Source organism: Mirounga leonina, unplaced genomic scaffold (genome assembly GCF_011800145.1).
Source record: "Mirounga leonina isolate KUSES-001 unplaced genomic scaffold, KU_Mleo_1.0 Mir_454, whole genome shotgun sequence".
NCBI lineage: Eukaryota > Metazoa > Chordata > Mammalia > Carnivora > Phocidae > Mirounga > Mirounga leonina.
In genome coordinates this window covers 3,858,151-3,881,732 of record NW_023270763.1, presented here as the reverse complement: position 1 = coordinate 3,881,732, position 23,582 = coordinate 3,858,151, and the positions used below count along the sequence as shown (strand labels likewise).

At 59.2% G+C, this 23,582-nt stretch overlaps 1 protein-coding gene across 1 annotated transcript in view; it reads left to right on the top strand.

Moving 5' to 3' along the window:
• The window catches only part of TNRC18 (trinucleotide repeat containing 18), an 84,719-nt gene that overhangs the window by 34,179 nt on the left and 26,958 nt on the right, over window positions 1–23,582 (top strand). Inside the window, exons 9-18 of the mRNA XM_034988302.1 lie at window positions 399–589; window positions 1,923–2,352; window positions 3,701–4,699; window positions 8,841–9,016; window positions 9,561–9,697; window positions 9,925–10,053; window positions 11,704–11,875; window positions 13,313–13,673; window positions 16,933–17,208; window positions 22,024–22,272. Coding sequence (XP_034844193.1) covers window positions 399–589; window positions 1,923–2,352; window positions 3,701–4,699; window positions 8,841–9,016; window positions 9,561–9,697; window positions 9,925–10,053; window positions 11,704–11,875; window positions 13,313–13,673; window positions 16,933–17,208; window positions 22,024–22,272 — 3,120 coding nt within the window. The remainder of the gene's footprint in view (window positions 1–398; window positions 590–1,922; window positions 2,353–3,700; window positions 4,700–8,840; window positions 9,017–9,560; window positions 9,698–9,924; window positions 10,054–11,703; window positions 11,876–13,312; window positions 13,674–16,932; window positions 17,209–22,023; window positions 22,273–23,582) is intronic.

Genomic DNA, 23,582 nt, shown 5'->3' with positions numbered 1-23,582 from the left:
GGGTAGGAGGCAGACCGGGGCTTCGAGGATGTTCTGATGTCCGTGGTTTCCCTGTGTCATAAAGCCATCGGGATCCTTGTTTTGATGAGCTCCTACCCAGAACCAGTGCAGGCTTTCCTGGGGCCCGGACCCCCCACCCTGGCGCCTCCCATCCCTCGGGAGTCCACTTGGCAGCCCACTGGGTGTGGGGGGAGGAAGGGCTTGGAGTCCCCGTGTCAGCATGCTCCCGCTGTAAGGGTCCTGGGACATCCCACCTGGGGTGTGCACGGGGGCCCTTGTCCCCTGGGCCCGGGAGGTGGGTGCAGAGGGAGGCCCGGGCCAGCCCGGCCCCGCCTCTGCGGTGGGCCGACGGGGGCGCTGGGCGGCGGGTGCAGCCTCACTGTGCGTCCTGCCCCTAGCGGAGCTGATGGAGCGGGCCACGGCGCCGCCGCTCTGGGCCGCCCTGTACCCGCCGGGCCGCGGCCCCCTGCACCACGCCCAGCAGCTGCAGCTCTTCTCCCAGCAGCGCTTCCTCCGGCAGCAGGAGCTCCTGTACTTGCAGCAGCAGGCGGCCCAGGCCCTGGAGCTGCAGAGGAGCGCCCAGCTCGTGGTGAGTGGGGTGGTGGCCGCAGGGGGACCAGAGGCAGAACCTCAGCAGTTTCGAACTGTGAGGGAGAAAAGGTGGCAGGGGCTGGCGGTCAGGGAGGGCCAGCTGGAGGGGGGAGCATCTGCCCACAGGCCTGAAACAGTAGACCACGGATAAGCCCTTCGGGCAGAGGGAACAGTGTGAGCAAGGCCCAGAGGCAGATGGAGGCTGGCAGGGGCAGGGTGCGGGGAGCAGCAGGGAAACTGAGGCAGGAGAGGCCGCCTGCTGGACTGGGCAAGTTTGCATAGGACGCTGAAGAGATGCCAGAGCTCCGGCTGTTTCCTGAGCCCAGCCTGACCACCTCCTCGAGCCTGCTGGCCGGGCTGCCCGCTCCGCGTCCCGGCTCCCTTTTCAGGCCGGGGCTGGCCTCTGACCTCCACGTGGACTGATCCCGTAAGATGGGAGACACGAGGGGTTCCCTGTGTGGGTGTACTCCCGAAAGCCTGCGGCCCTCCTGCCTCCTTGCAGGCGTTCCAGGACATCTGTCCTCTGCTTGGCCTTGTCCCTTTTCCTTTGTGTAGTGGCCACCCCAGAGGAGTCGGCCGAGGTGGCCCAGGCAGCAGGCAGGGCCCGGGGTTTGAACCTCGGCTCTGGCATATCTGGCTCTGTGCCCTTGGGTATATGACTTCACTTCACTTCGGTTTCCTCCTTGGGAAAGTGGAGATGCTAGTAATTCTGCGTCATCAGGATTGTTCAGTGAGATTTAATAATCAGGAGAGTGGCTGGTGCTGGGAGCATTTCTTCTCAGTGTGTTTTCTCTGTTGATGGCCTGGCTCCCTGCCCGGCCCCCCCCCCCCCCCCCCCCAGCCCCATGAGCTCTGGCTGTCCTCAAGCAGCCCCCTCCCATTGCCTCAAAAGGCATCAAATGTAGGAAGGGGCCCCCCCCGCACAGGCATTTTGAGACCCAAAGGTGATAAGGCAGGAGAGCACTCCGTAGGTAATGAGTTTTCCGTGAATGTAGCTATTCTAATGCCATCAAAGTGCGGGGAGTGGGGCAGCTCCATCATCAGGAGCCTCTTGCCTCTGCTCTGCCTTCTCTGTCCTGACTGCAAGGCTCCCAGCAGGGCCAGGGTCTGGACTGCAGGCCCCCCCCCCCGCCCCCGCCCCCGCAGCCCCATCTGGGGTTCCACAAGGAACGCTGTGCTTGTTACACGCGGGTCATGGCAGAATGTCCATAGCAGGCTGGGAGGGTGGGCAGCCTGCACCCTGGACCCCGCTCGAGGGGACCCCGGGGACAGGGCAGGTGCTGGGTGATGGTTCCTGCTGTGTTGACCCCGCCTGGCGGCCCCCTCCCCAGCAGGAGCGGCTGAAGGCCCAGGAACATCGGGTGGAGATGGAGGAGAAGGTGAGCAAGCGGAGCCTGGAGGCTGCAGGCAAGGCCGGCCTGGCTGCCGCGGGCCCTGGGCTACTGCCTCGGAAGCCCCCCGGCCTGGCCGCCGGCCCTACGGGCGCCTACGGCAAGGCCATGAGCCCGCCGCCATCTCCCCGCGCTTCCCCTGTGGCTGCCCTGAAGGCCAAAGTCATCCAGAAACTGGAGGATGTATCCAAGGCGCCCACGTACGCCTACCCCGCCACGCCCAGCTCCCACCCCAGCAGCCCGCCGCCCGCCTCCCCGCCGCCCACTGCTGGCATCACCCGCAAGGAGGAAGCACCCGAGAACGTCGTGGAGAAGAAGGACTTGGAGCTGGAGAAGGAAGCCCCCAGCCCCTTCCAGGCCTTGTTCTCGGGTAGGAGTGCGGCTCAGACCCCTGGGGGCCGCGTGCTGCCCAGACTGGAGTCGGCTCTGGCTCTGGTGGAGCTGCCCCCCGCTGGGGCACTGACCCTCCATTTGTCCGGCCCTTCCTTCCTTCCTCTGTCTCTGCTGGGTACCTGCCATGCACCAGGCCTGCCACCAGGCTCTGGAATGAACGCAGGGGCATGTGGGTCAGCCACGGCCTCTCTCGGGCCTCTCTCGGGCCCCGCCTCAGGGGCACGGTCAGGGAAACGGGCGTTACATTAGAACCGCCCTTAGGGGGTGCTCGGGTGGCTCAGGCTGTTAAGCGTCTGACTCTTGATCTCAGCGTCACAAGTTCAAGCCCCACGTTGGGCTCCATGCTGGGCGTGGAAGCTACTTAAAGGGAAAAACAAAAACTATTTCCAAAGGACTTGTTCTGAGAGTTAAGCAAAGTAAGAACCGTAAGGCACATGGCTGGCTCACGGGAGGTGCTAGGTTGTCACAGCGATAACAGCATGGGACTCCCCCATTTCCCCCCCCCCCCCGCCGGCCTGTGTCAGTGGGACGTGCAGCAGGTAGCCTTAATGGCGTCCCTCCTCCCTGGTGGCTGTTGAGAGTGTGAGAGCATGCTTGGGAGGGTGTGAGTTCAAATTCACATTCTGCCACCAGAATGCTCTGTGATCTTGGGGCAAGTGGCTGCCCCTCCCCGGGGAGATTTGGTGCCATGCTCATGTCCGACACTGAGCCATGTCTGGTCCCGGGGGCTGTTGCGTGCACCCGTCACCCCCTGGTCAGCAGGTTCCTGTGGAGCACTGGGAGCACTGCAGAGATCCGCCTGCACACCATCCTGCCCTTGGGAGATTACACTCTGAGGGTGGGAGTTTAGGAAAGTGGGGGGAAGGGCAGCTTTGCATTACTGTTACTTCTTGAACAACCTGGATGGCCCACCTCTGCCTTAATGCGATGGGGCGGGAATGGAGGACCAGAGATGCCCCGGCTGGGTGAAGACCATTGGCGGTCTACTGAGCATTTGCTTCTGGGCCAGCCTCGTGCTGGGTGCTGCGGGGTCGGGGGCTAGAGAAAGAAAGAAAGCCGGTTATGGTTTCTGCCTTTGAGATCTGAAGCCCCTCGGGGCCAGGATGGTGGCTGACTTTTCTCTCTGTCCCCGGGACATGCCGAAAGGCCCCAGGGGTCTTCAGACGCCGCCTGGAAGAGGTCACAGCTCTGTAGGCTGGCCTGGACGAGAGGGTGGCCATGGGCCTCTGTCGTGGCTGGTGGGTGCGTGGGTGTGGATGGGGCCATGGGGGATGTCAGATGTGACAGGTGAAGGGGCCCCTGCTGACTCTCCGTGTCCTTGGCAGATATCCCACCCAGGTACCCGTTCCAAGCCCTGCCGCCGCACTACGGGAGGCCCTACCCGTTCCTGCTGCAACCCACAGCGGCCGCCGACGCCGATGGCCTGGCCCCCGATGTGCCACTGCCGGCCGACGGGCCCGAGCGCCTGGCGCTCTCGCCTGAAGACAAGCCCATCCGCTTGTCCCCCTCCAAGATCCCGGAGCCTCTGCGAGAGGGCCCAGACCAAGAGCCACTGGCAGAACGGGAGGTGAAGGCCGAGGTGGAGGACATGGACGAAGGGCCCGCCGAGCTGCCTTCCTTGGAGTCGCCTCTGACACTGCCCCCCGAGGAGGCCCTGGCAGCCCCAAGCCCCGCGGCTGGCTGTGGAGGCGGTCTGCTGGAGGCCCAGGCGCTGAGCACCGGCAGGCAGGGGGCCGTGGAGCCCCCCGGGGGCCCGGACTTCGCGGAGGGGGCCGAAGCGCGGGTCGATTCACCGGGCCGGACAGAACCGTGCACGGCCGCCCCGGACCTGGGGGCGCGGCTGACGCCAGAGACCCTGGTCGAGGCCAAGGAGGAGCCCGTGGAGGTGCCCGTCGATATGCCCATGGCCGTGCCCGTGGCGGAGGCGGTGCCCGAGGAGGGCCTAGCCCAGGCGGCCCCGAGCGAGCCCCGGGCCGGCCTGGAGTTGGCAGACTGTGACGTGGCTGCTGGGGAGGGAGAATGCCTGAGTCTGGAGGCCCGGGAGGCCGCAACTGTGCCCAGCGGCCCCTGCTTCCTGGAGGAGGAAGGCTCCGACCAGTTTCCGCCTGGCCTGGAGGACCCGTTGGCTGGCATGAACGCCCTGGCGGCGGCTGCGGAGCTGCCCCAGGCCAGGCCCCTGCCGTCCCCGGGCACCGGAGCCCAGGCCCTGGAGAAGCTGGAGGCGGCGCAGAGCCTGGTCCTGGAGCAGAGCTTCTTGCACGGCATCACCCTGCTGAGCGAAATCGCCGAGCTGGAGCTGGAAAAGAGGAGCCAGGAGGTGGGAGGTGAGCCACGAGGGGTGCTTGGTGTCTGTGGCATTTTCTGTGTTTTTTTCATAAGAATTTAAATTTGAAAATCCCCAGGATGTGGTTTGTTCGTGTCCTTTTTTTTTTTTTAAAGTTGAGGCAAAATATACATAATGAAATTTACCATTTCAACTGGTTACAGTTTAGTAGCGTTCCGAGCACATTCATGTTGCCGTGCAGCCGGTCTGTGGGTGTCGTAGTGGTGACGTTTCTCCTTGTCTGTCAGTGCTGGGTTTTGTATTGGCACCATTCTTTGGGTTGCAGGGGACAGGAACTCTCCTTTGAACTGGCTTAGAAAAAGGTGCGGGAAATTGGCTCTTGGAACCTAAGTACGGCGGTCATTAGGTAGTAAGTTTCAGGTGTGGCTGGATCTGGGCGTTTCAAGTCATCAGGAGTTTCGTTTGTACCCCCTTCCCCATCTCTCTCTCCACCTGCTCCACTTTTCTCTCTGTTGGCCTCATTCACAGCAGGCCCACTGCCCTCATGGGGGTCACCAGCACTTCCTCGCAGGCCCACAGGCCTGCCCAATTCAGCCGACTCTCAAAAGAGGCCACCTCTTTCCTGGTAGCTCTGGCAAACGTACTTTGATTCATTTTCATTGGCTCCCTGGGGTTCATGCTTTCTGCAGAAGCAAACTGTGCGGCCGGGGAGGTGGGAAGGAACAGGCTGATTGTTCACTGCCCCTCGTGGGGCTGTCCGCTCTGGGGGGCGGCAGGGAGGGGTAGCCCTCAGAAGGAAACGGGTCCTTTCAGTAGAAGGGTAGCGAGTTCTGGGCTGGGCGCAAACCCACTGGTGTTCAACACAGAAACAACTCAGGGTGTTCCAAGAAATGTGTGCAGAAGGGGCTGTGGGCCAGGCGAGCCTCACCACCCCACGCTCGGCCCAGAACTGGCACGAAGGAGGGAGGGGCCCTGGCGACAGCTGTCAGGGCGGTAATAATAGTGTTGCCAGTGTTTTGGTGCATTTTTTCTAGAACTTTTTCTACACACATACACTTCTAAAATTAAGATCGTTTTGTAAACAATGTTCTGTGAGCTGCCCTTTGCACTTAGCATATTCTCTATGAAATATTTTTCAAAGCTATGTGACTTTACAAGTTTTTTTAGGGACAGTCGAGTTTTCCAGCTAGTGGAGGCCCCAGCCTTCAGTGACCTAGTCTTAGATTGTCAGGCACTGCCTTTTTGTTTTGTTTTGCTATTGTAAATAACGTGATGATTATGCCTGAAGAAAAATCCTTGGCCACACCTCTGATTTTCCTGGAGGTATATTCATTCCCAGGGGTGGAATTGCTAGGTCAGAACCAAGGCCACATTTTCAAGACTTGTTTATTGGCACGGTTATGTGGCCCCCCCAGAAGCTTGGACAGGTGCTGCCCACTCCCCCACAGGGGTCTCTTGTTTGGTTCTTGTTATTCTAAAGTTCATGACGACTTCTTTCTCATTTAAATAGTTTTATACAAAAAGTTATTTTTCAGAAAAAAATGAAAACCCTCTTGAATCCTGGGTTTTCAGTGGGGGCTGCAGAGGGCCAGCCGCATCTGGGAAGGAGGGGCTAAGGATGGGTTCCCTGGTTTGGGGACTGCTGCCCACCCTTGCTCCTTTTTACACCCCTGCCTCATTTTCAGTTTGGGGGTCCTACTTGCCCTCATTTAACTGTGTGCCCGGCATTGTTTCTGGACAAGGCCGTCCACGTGCAGCCCTCGGCACTGTCGGGTGGTGACAGGCAGTAGTAGGTGGAAACAGTGGGAAGGGGTCAGGGTGGAGACGAGGCAGCCAGGGAAGGCCTTCTTGATAAAGTGACCTGAGGAAGGCCAGGAGGAACTCTTCTGGGGAGAGCATTCCAGGCTGACGGAATAGCAGGTGCAAAGGCCCTGAGGTGAATAGTGTGTGTGGCACTGTGTGTGGCACATTGGAACAAGAGAAAGGAGGCTGGGGGTAGAGCAGAGCGGGAAGAGGAGAGTGGTGGCTGCGAGGAGGTTGGTGGGATGGGGAGGGGGTGGGTCCCTGGGCACTCCTGGAAGAGGATATGGAGTTGCAGTGATAGGATCAGACTTAAATAGGGTCATTTTGGGGGCTGTGTGGACAACTGATGCCAGGGCAAGCGTGGATGCAGGGAGACCCAGGAGGAGGCTCCGGGCCTGGGGTGGAGGGGGGGCAGGTGGAGGTAAGGAGCGAGAGGATTCTGAGTGGAGGTTAAGGTGCAGCCAGTGGGCTCTGCCAGACTTCTCTGTGGGTGTAAGAGCGACTCCAGGGCTCCTGGCCTGAGCCCCTGAAGAGCAGACTTTCCAAGAAGCAGTGGGGGTGGGGGGGTAGGTTTTGTGACCTGCAGCTGGTTTCTGCAATGGAGGTGTGGCCCAGGGCTGGATCTGTGACCCTGGGCTAGCAAGTGCACTTGGGAAGTGCTGGTGTGTAGGGGTGTGTGCGCTGTAGGGGTGAGGGAGGTCCTGGTGGCCCTCTTCTCTTCCCAGCAGCTGCTGATTGGGATGCTGAGCTTCAGTCCTCTGCAAAAGGCCCCAGGTCGTGCTTAGAGCTTCCCCACGGGTCACCTCCGTGTTGGTACATCCACAGGCTGGTGTATTAGTTAGCCAGGGCTCCCATCACAAACACCACCTCACCTTGGGGTGGGCCACATGCTTCATTCAGTCTCATACCAGCCCCTTGTGAGCTGATGGGGTTCACAGCTTTGCAGCCTCAGTTTCTGTAAGGATATGGAAGAGCAAAACCTGTCGGCAGTGACACGGCTGGTTTGTCACTGCTTGGGGGAGTACTGCTGACATCTAGTGGGTAAAGGTAGGAGATGCCACTATGCCACTCCTCCAGCGCATGCCCAGGACAGCCGCCCCTGTGGCAGAGGATGAGCTGATGGCACTGTGGAAGGCACCAAGGTTGGGAAGCCCTGATCTGTGCGAGATAATCACTGACGTTGATTTTATGGAACTGCACGATCAGTGGTAAAGAATACACTTTTCTTCTCAGGTACATGTGAAAAACCAGTACGTCAGGTACATTCACAAAAACTGATTGCATGTTAGATCACCAGGAAAACACCAGTTAAAAAAAAAATCAAAACTCCTTTTACTTCGGGAGAGACTGGAGAGGAGGTGGGCTCCCATGAGCCACTGCTGAGATTCTCAGTTGGTGCGCCCTTTCTGAAGGGTGGTGGAATATTTATGAGAGAGAGAAATGCACATACCTTGATCAAGTTAATCACACACATAGGAATTCTAAAACACGTGTGTCCTGACTGTGTGCCTGTCCACCCACTACCAAAAAAATAAAAAGTTCAGAAATGACCAAAATGTCGTTAGTAGAGGATTATTTAGATAGATTAAAACTCAGCACTGCAAGAGAATTCTATCCAGCTATTACTGGGGTTAGCCACATAAAATTGCTAATATTCTGGTGTTTTGGACCTGCAGAGATGGCAGTTTTTATAAGGTTCAAGCTAATAACATGTGGTGGAGCTTCGTTACGCGGGACTGTGTGAAAAGAGGCGAAGTGTGATTCCGTGTGTGTGGGTTGCTGCCGTTTCCCTAGTTATAAAGGATATCCACGGACGTCACGGGTGACTGTTTGCAGGGCCCTCTACCAGAATGTCAGCCGTGGCCCCTCCGGGGGCCGGGGCGGCTCTGCTGGGGTGGGGAAGGTTTTCGTTTCTTTACACCTTTCTGCCTGGTTTGTATTTTTTGAGTTCTCATATTACTTTTACAGTTTATGAAACTTAATCCGGGCTCCTTTTTTTCTGAAAATGAAAACCGTGCATATTCTTCATGGAAAGTTTAAAAGGCAGAAAAGCAGAAAGAGGCACACTCTAGAAAGTACCTCTGCCGGCGCTTGGCCACTCTTGGCGACTTTGTGCAGCAGTGGACGTTTGGAACAGGGCGTACTGTGTGCCCCGGCTCTCACTTGTCCTCTCACTTGGCACCATTTCTTCTCGGAAAGGCCGCGGCCCAGTCATGGGGGCCATGTGGCCTTGGGCAAGCCCCAAGCTGGTCCTGGGTCGCATTCTTCTCCCTGTTTGGGGTCTGAGCAGGGTTGGCTGCTGTGCCCGTGAATCCTGGCCCCAGGTAGCGCGGCGGGGCAGGCGCAGAGGTGTGGGCTCAGCTGTCTCCCGTGTGCAGGTGCGGAGCGGGGCCTGGCGGTGCGGCCCTCGCTGGAGAGCCTGCTGGCAGCCAGCAGCCACATGCTGAAGGAGGTGTTGGACAGCCCCTTCGTGGACCCGCTCAAGAACCTGCGGCTTCCGCGGGAGCTGAACCCCAACAAGAAGTATAGCTGGATGCAGAAGAAGGAGGAGCGGGTGAGGTGTCCTGGGCCTGTGTTTGCCTGCCTGTGGCCTGTGGGGTGGGAATGGAGGTGGGTCCCCCCGAGATGCCATCTTGCTGGGGACATGGCTGGCTTTGGAGCTGGAAGGGCCTGATCTGAGTCCAACTTCCACCACTGACTTGCTGTGCAATCCTGGGCAAGCTGTTTCCCCTTTCTGGGTCTCAGTTTATCCATGTAATAATGGGCGACAGCCTGATGGGTCGGGAAGAGTGGGCCTGGCCATGCCCCTTGCTGCCTGTGGGCCCCGGGCAAGCGCCTCACCTGTCTGAGCCTCCATCTGTAAGTGATGCATAACACGATGGCCCACACTGCTTAAGCAGTTGTCCCGGGCCACTTTGCCCTTGACTCAGCCCTGCAGAATTGGGTTTTGGTCCTTGTCCTGTGTCCTGCCTACGGCCTTGGCTAGTAAGTGGCAGAAATGGGGTTCGAGCGGGGGCCCCGTCGCCATCACGCCTCGCCACGCGTGCCTGTGGTGGGAGCTGGTGGGCGTCGGCATCCTCACCCCGCTCTCCCTGCAGTTGTATGCCATGAAGTCCTCCTTGGAAAGCATGGATGCCATGGAGCTGGACTTCCGGATGCGGCTGGCCGAGGTCCAGCGGCGGTACAAGGAGAAGCAGCGAGAGCTGGTGAAGCTGCAGAGACGCCGCGACTCCGAGTGAGTGTGCACCCCAGCCATTTCCTGCGGCCCCAGCCGGCCGGGCGACGAGGCCGCAGCAGGTGGTGCCCTGGTTGGGCTCTTGTAGGCGCTGGCGCTCAGTAGGTTGACTGTGCTAGGCCATTAGAGGTGTGTGTGGACCCGAGTGATGTGTGTGTATCGTGTGCCCTTCTCCGCGCCCCCCCCCACCCCCCAGGTTCACAGCCAAGCGTGTGATTCTTTTTAAGGGACAGGCGCGAGGAACCCCATAGAAGCTTGGCACGCAGAGGCCCTGGCAGGCCGAGGAAACGGACCCACGCCCTGAGCGCCCTGTCGCCCCCCCGCAAGAGAGGGAAGAGCCGCAACAGTAGCGGAAAGTAAGGCTGGCCCCTCGGTGGGTCGGGAACTGGCACAGAGCTCGGAGGGGAGGAGCACGGGCCCGCGGCAGGGCCTGTGTCTGGGCACCGGGGACCTCGAGTCCCTCGGGCTCTGACCCACCTGGTTTGGTAGTTCTCAGGGAGCACAGTGCGCGCTGCCCGGGCCAGGAGGGTGAGCCAGGCGAGTGGCGAATGGACAGGCAGACTCACCCACCCGGCACTGAGTGGGCAGATGACCCCAGTGATGAGAGGTGTCCGTGCCATCAGCTAAGCGCTTCACCCATCTTCCTGCCACACCTGCTTTCTCCATGGTTAGGGACTAATTCCCGCTCTTCTCCACGGACCTCCTCCCTGCAAAGGGATCCACTGAGCTTCCAGCCCCGCTGGGACGGGCTCTGACTTGTGCTGTCACTTGGTTCCCTGCGTGAGTGACAGTGTCATTCCTGTCCTCCTGGCCTGACCTGTTGGCTTGTCGCACCTGAGCCTGTAACGCGGGGCTGCCCCTCTGTGCGCTCCTTGAGTGGCAGCAGAAGCTACGTGTGGCACCTCTGGAGGTTTTCTTGAATGGTGGCTGGAATGAGAGCTCTTCCTCCAGGCTAGGCACGGATAGGAATGATGCTTCGGTCTTCCTGGGTGTCAGGGAGTAGCACGAGTCGAATGAAGCCCATCAGAGGACCGGAGTTGGAGCGTGCCTCGGCCTGGGCCATCAGGGCAGGGCAGACACTAGGCGGCCTGGTACTTGGCTTGAGGAAGTAGAGGGGGCTGCAGGGTGGCTTTGGAAGGCATAGGAGAGCCAGTGGGTTGGCCACAGGTCTTGTCAGAAGGCCGCCCCGAGGGCCCCCACGACTTGCATTTATTCTCCTTGGATGTTCCTGGCGGAGGAGAGGTTGGAGACTGGAAGAAGTCCCGTACAACCAGCCAGAGGAGGGTAGGGAAGCAGTTCCTGAAGACAGCAGAGGTTGAGGCCGCCTGCAGGCAGCCCCTGGAGGTGGGCGCACTTTCCCGCTTTTGCGTCCAGCTCCATCCAGTGTTTATTGTGACCTCGGGCTCGGTGCTAGCTTTATGGAGCCTCAGTTTCCCCCGTGTAAAAACCAGTATGTAGAACGTTGTTTTGTGGCTGAAATACAAAGCACTGACATGGAACAAAGCATATAGTTGGCACCAAGTAAAAATTAATCGCTCTTATTACTTGTGAGGGTTTAGCTTAAAGTAGGCAAGAGAAGCCTTCAGCCTGGGACCATATCCTGACTCTCTTAATCCCAGGGGTACAGGAGACCAGCCAGTGACTCTTACCCCCCTCCCATCCTGGGAGAGTACCTTGACATTTCTGATCCTTGTTCTTGGCACGTTTTGATAAGGTGTGTGTGTGTGACTGTATGTGTGAAGAAGCACAAGCGAGAAAGAGGCCAGCAGAGCACACTGCCTTGGAGAAGCATTTCTTCTTTCCTGTTAAACTCTCATTCTGCCCCATTCACAAATAGAATCCCAGCACCATAGCTTCACAGGATCCGTCTCCCCAGATCCGTCACTCTGCCACCACTGTCTGTGCTTCGACATCCAGAGCCCACCCTTCAGGGCCGTGAGGGCGGACCCCCAACCCTTGAGTCTTTCCTGGCCGGGGTGTTGACCAGCAGTGCATCTGGGTTTCAGGCTGAGCAGCAAGCCCCTGCTGACGTCGGAGGAGTACGAGCTTGGAGCAGGGATGAGGAAGAGACACAAGGGACCTGAGGAGGAACACGATGCCCTCGTTGGAACGGGGAAAGTGAGGGGCAGGAACCAGCCTTGGGACGAGCACGAAGCCTCATCGGACTTCATGAGTCAGGTCAGTAAGCCTGTTTTCCAGGTGTGCTGCCATCTTAGGGTGGAAGGTCTGGAGGGTATTGCAGAGTTCACGCTCCCTCTACAGGTCTGTTGGTCCTAGTCCTGCACAGAAACTGAGGAAATGATTGCCTTAGTGCCACAGGGCCTGTCCTCCAGTCTTCCTTATTGCACAGAGGGGGAAATCAAGGCCCAGAGGAGGTCAGAGACTTACCAAAGTAGCGCAGCCTCAGGTAGAGCAGAGACTGAAAGCCACAACCCTGTGTGTGCTCCATGACCCTTTGCTGAAGCCACGAAGAGAGACTGCAAGTTCTTAACCAAATAACGCAATTACTGTCGTTCAACAGTGTAATTGTCTAATGAGCAGCTTCACCATTCTGTAGTCCTAAGAAACAAGGGCTTGATGCCATTGTAATTTCCTTGTGAACTCTCCAGGGGTAATGGGGTGAGCGCCAACTCCTTGATTTTTCTTATTTCTGCAGAGCATTGAAATCGTCCACTTAAGGCCTTTGTCTCTAAATACTAATGTACCTTGTCATCCCTCCTCATAAAGCTGCTCGCAAGGGGACTGTTTCTGTTGATTCGGCCATCAGAGGGAAATACTCATGTAAGGGACACTGGATCCAGGAGGAGGGAACAAAGCCAGTCTGTATATCAGGATCCTTTACTTACTTGCAAATTGGGAAGGATGCTTCTTGCTGTTTAAGTGACCCTATCCCAACTTTCTCCCCCGTATGATATGTTATCTGATTAAAGAAAATAGCGCTAAAATGTTCAAGTGAGGGGCATCAATGGCTTTGAAACTGTACATTTCCCTTTGACAGCAAATGACTAACAGACATGCAGCCAGGACTTTCATCTGCAAGCTCTCGAATTGCTCTTCTCTGCTTCGGGCATCCGAGGCACGCCCGAGGCATCCTCTTGGCAGCTCCGGCCCGTTTAGTTGGATGGGCCGATTTAAGTTGTGCTGCGGCCTTCGTGGGCTGCCTTAGGTGGCCGAGCTAGATCAGCCGTGCTAGGATGCGGGGTTTCTCTCTTGGTTCCATGCCTCCCCCCCACCCCCGCCCCGGCCTCAGCACTGATGGGTCCCCGGCGCATCAGCAGGGCCGCTTGCTCCAAGGGCTTCCCTAGGAGGCACCAGAGAGCGCCGGGGAGAGCCAGGGGCGGTGCCGGCTTTGGCGATCGCTGAACCCCCAGTAACAGCTCTGTGGTAAGAGCTTCGAGGGCCTGGTCTCGGTTCACCCTCACGACAACCCCGAGGCCCGCCGTCATTATCCCCGCCTTACGGAGCGGGAAGGACCGAGGCTCAGCGGGCTTGAGCGACTTTGCCAGAAGCCACGGGCGGGGAGAAGGGCCTGGAGCCCAGCTCTGTCCAAGCCGGTGCGCTGACACCCACTCTCCTGTTTCGCCGAATGTCTTAACCCGTGACTTCCGTCTACAGCTGAAGATTAAGAAGAAGAAGATGGCCAGTGACCAGGAGCAGCTGGCCAGCAAGCTGGACAAGGCCCTGTCCCTCACGAAGCAGGACAAGCTCAAGTCGCCCTTCAAGTTCTCGGACAGTTCTGGGGGGAAGTCAAAAGCGAGCGGCGGCTGCGGCAGGTGCCTGACGCCCTACGACAGCCTGCTGGGCAAGGACAGGAAGGCGCTGGCCAAAGGCCTCGGCCTGTCCCTCAAAGCCTCCAGAGAAGGTAAACACAGAGGGGCCGCCAGAGCCGGGAGGCTGGAGGCGAGCTTCAAGGCCAGAGGCCAGCCCAAGGCGGCCCACTCCCCGTTCGCCTCGGAAGTAAGCAGCTACTCCTACAGTAAGTAGCGCCGCCGCGCCGCCGCGGGCGCCTCCTCTCTCTCCTCACTCTCCTCACTCTCCTCTTCCCGTCTCTCGTCTCTCGGGGGGCGCTCGACGGTCACGCCGGAAGTGGGGCGTGCGGAAAGCGGAAGTGCCTGTGATTGGCGGGTGGGCCGGAAGTGCGCCTGCCCCCTTGCGCCGGTCTTCCGCTCGGTTGCGGGAAAGCCGTTGGTGCGAAGGCCTTCGCGCCGCAGAGCCGGGGCTGCGCAGCGCGGAGCGGCCGTTCGCGACGGCCGTCGAGGGGCCCGGCCTCGCCCGCCCGCCGCAGCGCTCCGTCCTCCGGCCGGGGTTTCGGAGGAACGGCGTCTGTCCGCAGAGCGCGCGCCGTGCCGGCCAGCGCCCCGATGGCTGTGCGGGCCGCGTCTGCCTTTGGGTTTCCGACAGCCCTCCAGGTGGCTGCCCCGCGTTGTGCCCGAGGTGGACCGGCCGGGTCCGGGCGTCGAGCGGGAAGCGCGCCGCCGCCGGACTGAGGGCCTCTCACTGGCCGGGGCGTGCTGCACGGGAGCCCTTTGCCCGGGCGCTCGGGAGCGCGGCTTTCCTGAGCCCGGGGTCCACCCCGCTGGCTCTCCGTGGCCCAGGTGGCGCGCAGTCGGTGCTCCTGGCTGTGTGCGCGCCCCTGGCTGGCTCTCGGGGGCCTCTGGTGGGCCCGGGTCGCCCGCGGCACGAAGTTGGCGCTCCTAGCTGTGTGTGTGGGCGGCCGGCCGGCTCTCCAGGGCCTCCGGTGGGTGTCATAGGTGCTCCTAGGCGTGGGGGAGTGGAGCCCCTGATGCCCAGGACCCGTGCGCACTAAGCCCGTGGCCGCTGTGTGAAGGCCAGGAGGGGCTTCGTGGCTCCTGGCGGTTGTCAGCGGGGTCTGGTGGGCGGCCCCAGGCCCTGACTAGGGTGGAGGGCTCTTTCGCTGGGACTGCCTAAGGTGTGTGTGCGGGCTTTTGTTTGGCTCTGCGTGGTTCATTGGAGGGGTGGCTGAATGCCAAGGAAGTAGACACCTGTAATGCTGTTAAATTTTGTTTTTTGGGGGAAGGAGATGTTTTTGTGGACTTGGAGTTAAATTGTCATCGCCTGCCTCACAGGGCTGTTGTGAGCTCTAAGTGAGCTCCTGTTGGTAAAAGCTGGCAGTGGCACGAGATTAAGCTGCTGCTGTTGTGGGTGGTGGTTTTTTTTTCTTTTTAAACATTCGTATGTTTGGTTGCTCAGCACTAATGGGCCTCTAGGGCTGACGCAGACATGAACGTGTGGTAAACAGCTCCTTTATACTTTAGGTGTCGAGGACATGCTTGATTGCCATAGCTTTTGTGGCCCTCAATTTTGGATGGGTGTGATCTGAACAGCAGTGCCCAGGCCCATGGCACCATGAGCTCATCTCAGAAGCTCACAGCTCCGCAGGAGGAGGGAAGAAAGGCTTTCGTCTGATCTTTCCATCTCTGCTGGTTTTAGAATGATGGAGGGAGTGGGGAGGATTGCTGCTGCTTTGACTGCCAGAAGAATCCCATACTCCTCCCACTTACAGGTGCTTGGGGTACATCCAGAGGCCAGAGTAGCTCCGTCCTTGAGGTCTTTGGAGTGCTCTGAGCCTGTGAGTCCACCGTGTGCAGATGTTTGCATGCACAGAGCCATGTTCAGATTGCTTCTCTGCTACACCTGTGTCCAAAGTCCCAGTGTCCCAGTGAGGGAAGGGAGTTAAAGTTGCAGCAGAGAGATCAGAAGATCTGTGTCCCCCTAGATGCTGGCTATGATATGCAGCTGGCTCTGGAGAGAGCTCTTGTGTGTTTGTTTGTTTTTGGGCAGAGCACAACGTGGGGTTTGATCTCGAGACCCTGAGATCAAGACCTAAGCTGAGATCGAGAGTCGGACGCTTAACCACCTGAGCCACCTAGGCGCCCCTTGATTGTATTTTTCATGTTGGCTTTTCTGTAGATAAATGGGAGGATGAAGTCACAAAGAGGTCAAGAGTGTTTTCTAGCACGGAGATGGCTGGCAGGACGTGGGAAGAGAGAAAGCAGCTTTCTTTTTCACTTTGGGTTGTAGGGGTTGGGGGGCATGTCTGGTGGGAAGCCAGCTTGGTTGTCGTCACCCACGGACGTCTCCAGCCTGGGATGTGGCCTTGGAAAGGACGGACAGGGGCCTAATGGGGCTTGTCCACGTCACCCCCGTCTAGAGTTTTGAGGTCATCTTGCAGTTGGGGTCTTGGGAGTGGAAAGCGTAGGTACAGGAGGAGGCAGCTAGAAGACACTGCCTCCGCCTCACCTCCTGCACCTGGTACACGCACACACGCACGCACACGCATGCACACGCACACCAGTTTCTCATGGACTTGGAGAGGGCAGGTGCTGCCAGAGCTGTAGCCCTGTTCGTTACTGTTCCTCATGTCCGGAGTGGATTTTATCAGATCAAGGGATTACACTCTTTGGCTGTGGAGCTGTTTTTCCCAATGAAATCTTGCTTGACAGCTTCACTGATAAAACAGATCAAAATGGTGTGAGGATGTTTGGGGTGGGGTTGAAAGGGGCCAGAGCTGTGCCCGCTTGATGGCCCCCTTCCCCAAAGCTGGGTGATCCTCTCCCAGGAAAGCTTGAGAACCCTGGCCTTCCCGCCCTGTGCAGTAAGGCGGGAGACTTGGGGGAAGCCAGCAGCAGTGTGCTGGTAACGCGGCCCTTTGATGGGAAGCCTTGAGTTGGAACATCACTTGCCAATCTCCTTGGTGTAGCTGCTTTCACGATGGCCGTCGTGATGCTGCTGGGCGGGGAGCTGGGATGCGCGTGCATGATTGCCCTCATGAGTCGGCCTGCGCCGCCCAGCATGCCCCTGGACACTGGTCTTCTGGGGCAGAAGAGCTTTACCCGAGCCCTTCCTTTCTTGGATCTTGTCCCTCCCCAGAAGGAGCCCGTGGGCTGGGTGCAGTGACCTCTGTAGCCCCGGGTGAGACCTTCCTGAGAGTGGGGCCCCCGCCTCCCCCGGGGCCCAGGAAGGCTGTTCACAGAGGTGGCTGTGTGCAGCCGCCAGCCTGGAAAGGACGAGCTCTGTGAGGCCTGCGGCCAGGGGGCCTCCCGGGTGAGGTCCCCGCGGTGGGCCGTGGCTTGTTCATGGCCCGTAGGCATTCGGACCTCTGTGCCCTGGCACGCGCCCGGGCGTTCTCAGAGCCACTGAGAGCAATGGGAGACACTGGCCCCTCCCCCCCCCCACTCTATGACTTACTTTATTAAACACTACTTTGACTGCAGATACGGACTCAGAGGAAGACGAAGAATTCCTGAAGGACGAGTGGTCTGCCCAAGGCCCGTCCGGCTCCAGACTGACGTCTTCCATCCTGTGTGGCATGGTGGCAAAGAATGGCAAGCCGGCTGGAGGCCCCAAGCTGAGCGAGAGGGGCCTGGCGGCCGCCCGGACTCTGAAACCCAAGCCGGCCGCGGGCAGGAAGCAGCCCTTTCGTTCGCTGCTTCAGGAGGTCGAGGCCCGTTCCTCCTCCAGCGATTCTTCGGAGGACTCGTTGGACCAAGGTTACTAGCTCCAAACACAAAATACCTTCCATGTTTTCTAGCGAGAGAGTGAGTGAGAGCGAGCGCGAGAGAGCGAGCGCGAGCGAGCGAGCACGCAGGAGATGGCGGGCCGAGGTGGCCCATCTGGGACGCCTCGGGAAGGCGGCCGTCTTGGTTCTTGGCAGCGTAGCCTGCTGTATCCGCCTGAGTCCTTCTATTTTTGTTCTTATTTGTACCTGTATCATTGTGATAACGCCACGGCCTGGCTCTTTTTGAGCTTTTATACGGACTGTTTTTGGTCTTCACCCTCCTCCGCGCTCCCCCTCTGCCCCCCTCCTCGCCTCCTCTGCCCCCTAGACTGCAGGCCTGGGTCGGGTTCTCTCGGGCGCAGCCGGAGGAGGCCTCCCGAGGGACATTTTGTAAATGGAATTCTGTCGTGTGGGCGTGTGACTTGATGTTTGTACCGCGATTTTGGTAATACCAAGCTTTATTAAACATACCGAGTTCATTTTTAACTAAACCCGTGTGCCTTGTCTCTCTTGCTGTGTCCTTACTAGACCATTAGGTTGCCGCCCCCCTCATTTGTTCCTCCTCCCCCCCCACCTCCTCCCCACCCCACAGGGGTAGAGCTGGAATATGCGTCTGCCGCTCTTCTCTATTATTCAAATATCCCTGGTAGCTGTTGGCATGCGTTCATTCTTCAGGTTCAAAGTCAACTGCGTTCACCTCCAGCTTCATCTTTTGTTTTTTTTTTTTTTTAGCTGCTTGTTTGTTTTTTATTTTGTTAAAGCTCTGTTTCTATGTAACAGCGGTTTTAAAAATATAAACACTTGTTTTCTAACACATATTTCTGTTTTAAAGGCCGTGTAGGCAGTGCAGGGTCAAGACCATTTGCTGCCCCGAGTTTTGTTGGGAGATTTGAAAGCGTGGGCTTTATTGCCACGTTGAGCGGCGGGGCCCAGGCTTCGGAGAGAGCACTGGCCTCTGAGCCCCCAGGCCTGGTCTGTTGGCCGCCCCCCCCCCCCCCGGGCCCTCCTCCGCCTCACCAGTGCAGAGAGGATGGGGTTCAGTGATCCTTGCGAACATCCAGGCTCTGACTTCCCCATGTTAGAAGCGTCCTAGGGGCAAGTGGGGGAGCCAGAGGATCCCGAAATGTTTCCTCACCCTGGTTTAGGATTTGCTTCAGGGTGGACCCCCTTCAGGGATTCCCAGAGCCTAGACTCCATGCTCCCTGAGTGAGGCTCAGGCATAATAGAGGTCAATCTGGACGGGCACTGGCTCAGGCCCTGGGACCAGATGCTACCCTACTTCCGGCCCTGCTCCCATTCCTGGTCTGCCTTCTCCCTGCCCACGCCTCCCATCCTGACTTGCCCACATCCATTTTGGATGACTAGGAGATGGCACAGTAGGGAGCCAGGTGCCCTTGGGACCCACATTCTCTTGAGCTGTGCCACGCCTGAGGGAATGGAGTCTGGGCCAAGGAGCGGGGAGGTCACTAACTCGCCAGTCAGCCTCATTTGCCCCTAGCCCTGGCCTCTGTGGACCAGTCTGGCTGGTTCACCATTCTCCTCCCTCCCTCCCTGACCCCTTCCTCCCCCCCCTGGGCTCCTCCCCTTAAGCCAGAGATCCAGCTTCCACGTGTTTAAGCTCTCCTGCCCCAGCTCAGACCCCGTAGAGAGGCAGGCAGCCCCTTCAGATGTCTTAGCATGGGGCCGTTTGCCCGGAGTGGGCAGAGGGAGCCAGGGGGCCCTCAGACCAGGCCGGATGCAGCAGTGGAGAGAGCCCAGCTGGGGGAGGGGAGGAACCCCCCCCCCCAGCTGCACACACACACACGCACGCATGCACGCACGCGTGTGCGCTGGTCAGGTCTTGACAGGGATATTTGGGTAATAGGGTTTTCCTGACATCCGGTACTAAAACACCTGACTGCTTGGCTTTCTAGTGTCTGCTCTCTCCCCCCAGCAGCTTGACCATACCTTCACCCTTGATCCCTACCCATGATGCTTTGAATGTCTGTTTTGGTCTCTTGCATTTGCTCTCACGCTGCACTCTGGACGCAAAGCGAAGGCTGGGAGTAGGGCAGACGGCGCAGCGGGTCACTGAGCTTGGGTCCGAGCCTGGCTCGTTGCTCCGTAGGTAGGCAAAACCCTTTTCTTTGTGTCCCCTCTGCACCTCCCCTCCTCGGGGTTTGCCCCCATCGGCTATGGCAGCAGCGGATTGCTTTGGCATTTATCGATCAGGTTTTGGAAAACCAAACCAAACCAAGTTACAACAGACAATCCCACATACTGAGCCAAGAGTTTTTTGTTTTTGTTTTTGTTTTTGTTTTTTTTAATAAGAAAAAGTTTTCCTGTATTACCTTGGGCTTCTTTGTTGGGACTTTTTCTCCCTCTGCCCTTGGTAAACTCTGTTGCCTCAGGTGTGGACAGCTCCAGAAAGGCTTCCTTGGTCCTGAGACCCGCCCCCCCCGCTCCCCCTACCCCGCAGACCCCAGCCTGAGCAGACCAGCCACCGTGGGAAGCAGCCAGTGGGGGCTTTTGAGGGTCGCAGCAGCTGGAGGTGGGGAGGGTCTCTGGAGACCAATCCTGCTTTGTGGGAAGCAAACGCTGGTTTTGGCTTTTTCCTTCCAAGCACTTTTCCATGTTAGGGTGCTGGGATTGGGCTGCTGCTGGCCAACTGGTATCCGAGGTAGGCATTCCGGGCATCCAGAAACCCAGAGCCAGCCCTCCACCACTGGACGTTGCTGGTGGGGAATCCTTCTGGATGGGAGAGAGTTCTGGAGTCTCCACACCTGAGCAGCCAGGGAAGGCGTTCTCTAGAAGGGAAAACTGGCCACACGTCTGACTCTGTGCCCCCACCCCAGCCAGCCCCCCGCCCACCACCCTGCTCAAATTGGCCAACCCCAGGGAGGCCTGATGTGGGGGACCCAGGCGCTGCCGAAAGTCTGCCTACACTTAGCCTGCTTTGCCGCTGTGGCCCACTGGGGCGGAGACAACCATGTGATGTCCGCAATGTGAATGGATCGCAAGCGTGCACTGCCTGCTTCTGCCTGCCTGCCCCACTGGCCTCCATCCTGCTTCATCCATTGCTCTGGGAGCCAGGCCTCCTCCTCCTCCTCCTCCTCCTAACAAACCTGTCTCTGCCTCCTTCCTTTCTCAGCTCCCTTCAGGGATTCCTTAAGCTCATTTCCACCCCCCCTCACTCAACAGAGACCCAGGCTCCCTCGGAAAATGGGTAGACAGAACCCCTGCCCCCATAGCCGCACCTGGGGCCACCACTTTGGGCTGCTAGTCGCACCCAAGCAAGCAGGTGGCTTGGGGTGTGGAGGGAGAACGTGGAGTTGGCCGTCTGTGTCTGCGCCTCTCCGTTCCCTGAGCCCAGGCACTCCCTGCCCACAATAGAGCTTGGCGGGGTATACGGGCCACCTCTTTATGTCCCTTCCCTCTTCTGCTGCAGAGAGTCGCCTCCAGCCTTGCCCGGCCCTGCCCTTGGTCAGCGGCCCCCAGAGCCACCATGATGCTCCCAGCAGTCCGGGCAGACAGGCACCTTTGGGCAGGTGTCCCTGGGGCGTCCCCTGGGCAGTTAGCCCCTGATGCTCTCTCGCCTGCCTGCCCTCGCGGTGTTAGGCTGTCTCCCTGGAAAGGTCAGAAGCAAGGTGTTACCTCCCTGCAGTCTCTCTTCTTGGTGGAGAGCTTGGTTAATGTGCAGGGAGCACTGCCTTCCGTGCACTCCCTGCCAGCCTGCTGCCTGCCCTGCCTTTGTTCCCACGGCCCCTGCTGGGCTCAGGGCTGTAGGTCCCCGGGTGGCAGGCCAGTTCCTGGGGAGAAGCACTAAGTCTCTATTCACCAACTGGAGAGACTGGAGCGTCATTAGATTCTTTCCGGGAGACTCTGGGAGACAAGACAGCCAGGCAGCCCTGGGTTTGAGTTCTGCCTGAGTGCTTGGCCACGCCGAGCCTCAGTCTTCTGGTGCAGAGTGGGCTGACCGTGCCCTCTCCCTTCCTGGCTCCCCGCGGGTCAGGAGGCATAGCCAGCTTGTGGCTCCCTTGGCCCTGGGGACAGCAGTTTCTTTTTGTAGAACAGGCTGGCCCTTTTTCTGTTTGGTCCTTGTTAGGCCTGCAAAGTGCTTTCTCCTACATTCGTGCGATCCTAAGTCTCCCCTTAGCTGGGTGGGTGGGCTGGGAGGGCCACCCCATGCCACAGATGAGCAAATGCTCGCAGAAAGTGCTCACAGAGGACCAGTATTTGCCTCAGGCTTCCCAGCTTGGGGGTATTGCTGGGAGTCAACTTTGGACCCCAGAGCCTGCTCAAGAAGAGATCAAACTCCACCTTCTCCTATCACTAGCCCCAGACCCCTAGGCACCTGAGTCCCCGGGGCCCTCTCCCACCCTGTCTCTGCCCCTCCCTGCCCTCCTCTTTCCTTCTCTCCTGCCTCCTTTCTCAGCCTCCATGTCGTATGTCGGGGCGTGTGTGTGCGTGTGTGCGTGAGCTGGTGGAGAGAGCTGTCTCCAGTCCTTGTCCGTGTGTCTGTCCCCCTCCCCACAGCACAGGTGCATGTTGGTGTTCCCCTTACAGAAACCCTCTGGTTCCCAAAGCCGCTGCCCACCACCTCTGGGCTGTCCAGGATGCCCACGTCTTGGTCTCGCTTTGATGGGGGCACTGGGTCATCGGGGGGGATTTATGGGCTAGTATTGGATTCACCCCCGGCTGATGAGGAGTGAGGAGCTAGGCTGAAGCTGTGGCACCCCTCGCTGGTGCTTGGGCCGAGTAGGGGCGGGGTGGGGGGCGGCACCTGCCTAGGCCAAGGCTCTGACTCGCCCCCTGTTTTCTGCACCAGATGAGAGCTCCGAGGAGGAGGACGAGGAGGATGAGCTGGAGGAGGAGGAGGACGAGGCTGCCAGCGGCTATAGGCTGGGGGCCCGGGAGCGGGCCCTGTCGCCAGGCCTGGAGGAGAGTGGGCTGGGCCTGCTGGCCCGCTTTGCAGCCAGCGCCCTCCCCAGCCCCACAGTGGGGCCGTCCCTATCAGTGGTGCAGCTGGAGGCCAAGCAGAAGGCCCGGAAGAAGGAAGAGCGGCAGAACCTGATGGGTAAGTACCGGCAGGTGGAATGCAGGGGCACCGCTGCCCCATCCTGCAGACCGGAAACGGGCTTGGAGGAGGGTAGGAGCAGAGCTGGGGGCCACTGGAGCCATGCCTCGTGGGCCAACCCCATCCTGAGCAGAGTGGTACTGGTGATGTGGGCCTGGCCTGCCCCAGGAGGGGGTTCCAGAAGCTATGTAGGCTGACCTTCACTGTTCATGTTCCTGACTCCCCCAGTCATAGCCTGACTCCCCCCCTTAGGTGCCCAGTGATAGGCAGCTCCGGGAAGCAGAGAGGCAAATCTGCCCCTGGTCTGCACCCTGGGGGGCTGTAGAAGCCCAAGGGAGGCTGCTCCAGGTAGGCGACACCCAGCCTGAACCCCGAGAGAGAAGTGGGAACCGGCTAAGTGTACACAGAGAAGTGGACAAGCAAGCTCTCTCAGCCTGCGCATTCGAGGCGGTTCACTTCGTGAGATGGGCATGCGGCCTGGGGTTGGGGCCTGGAGAAGGTCGTCACCGGGGGTGGTCACGTGCCGTGTCACTGTTAGCCAGGCTTACCGTCCCATTTCCCTGACAGGCTGACGGACACAGCCGGCTCTAAGGCTCGGGCTGGAGGCTAGGCCTTGTCCTGGCCCTGCTTCCTTCCTCTCTGCATCTCTAGTCATATGCCTGCCTTCTTGAGACAAACCAGGGACCTTCTCCTGGGCCCACCCCCATTCTCACCGGCCCAAGTGTCCCCTCCTGGACCCACCCCTGCTGCATGTGGGGTGCTGGGGACTGAGATGGTCTCACGTGTGTTCAGGCTGTGAGCTCACCTGGCTCCAGCCAGGCCAAGTCCTCGGCCTGGCCTTCCTGCCCTTCCCTGAACCTCCGGGGTCCATGTGAGACCCTCTGGCAGGGGCTGGGACAGGGAGAATGGGCACTGGGTGCTCCCCTGCTCTACCCCCGGGTCTCCTCCAGCTGCCCCTGGCTTCATGCCCTGCAGGCTACAGGACAAGAGCTCATTGCTATGGCCTGTACCGCCTGGCGGGACCCCATCTCTGGGGCAGCCTCACAGTCTCTAGGCCCTGACCCTACCTCCTCCTCCTTCCTCCTCCCTCTCTCTCACCCCTCCATATCCTGCCGCCGTTCCCTGGGGGCTTTGGGCCTGGCTCCCCTGGGCAGTGGCTCTGGCCTTCCTCTCGGCTACCCCTCTCAGGTGTTCTTTATACCTAAGCAGCTGGAGGGCTCTTCCTCAAAGCTCAAACTTGATCAGACCACTTCTCTGCTGAGAACCTCTGACTGGTTCCCTGTCGCCCTGTGGTCACATTCCACCTGTCT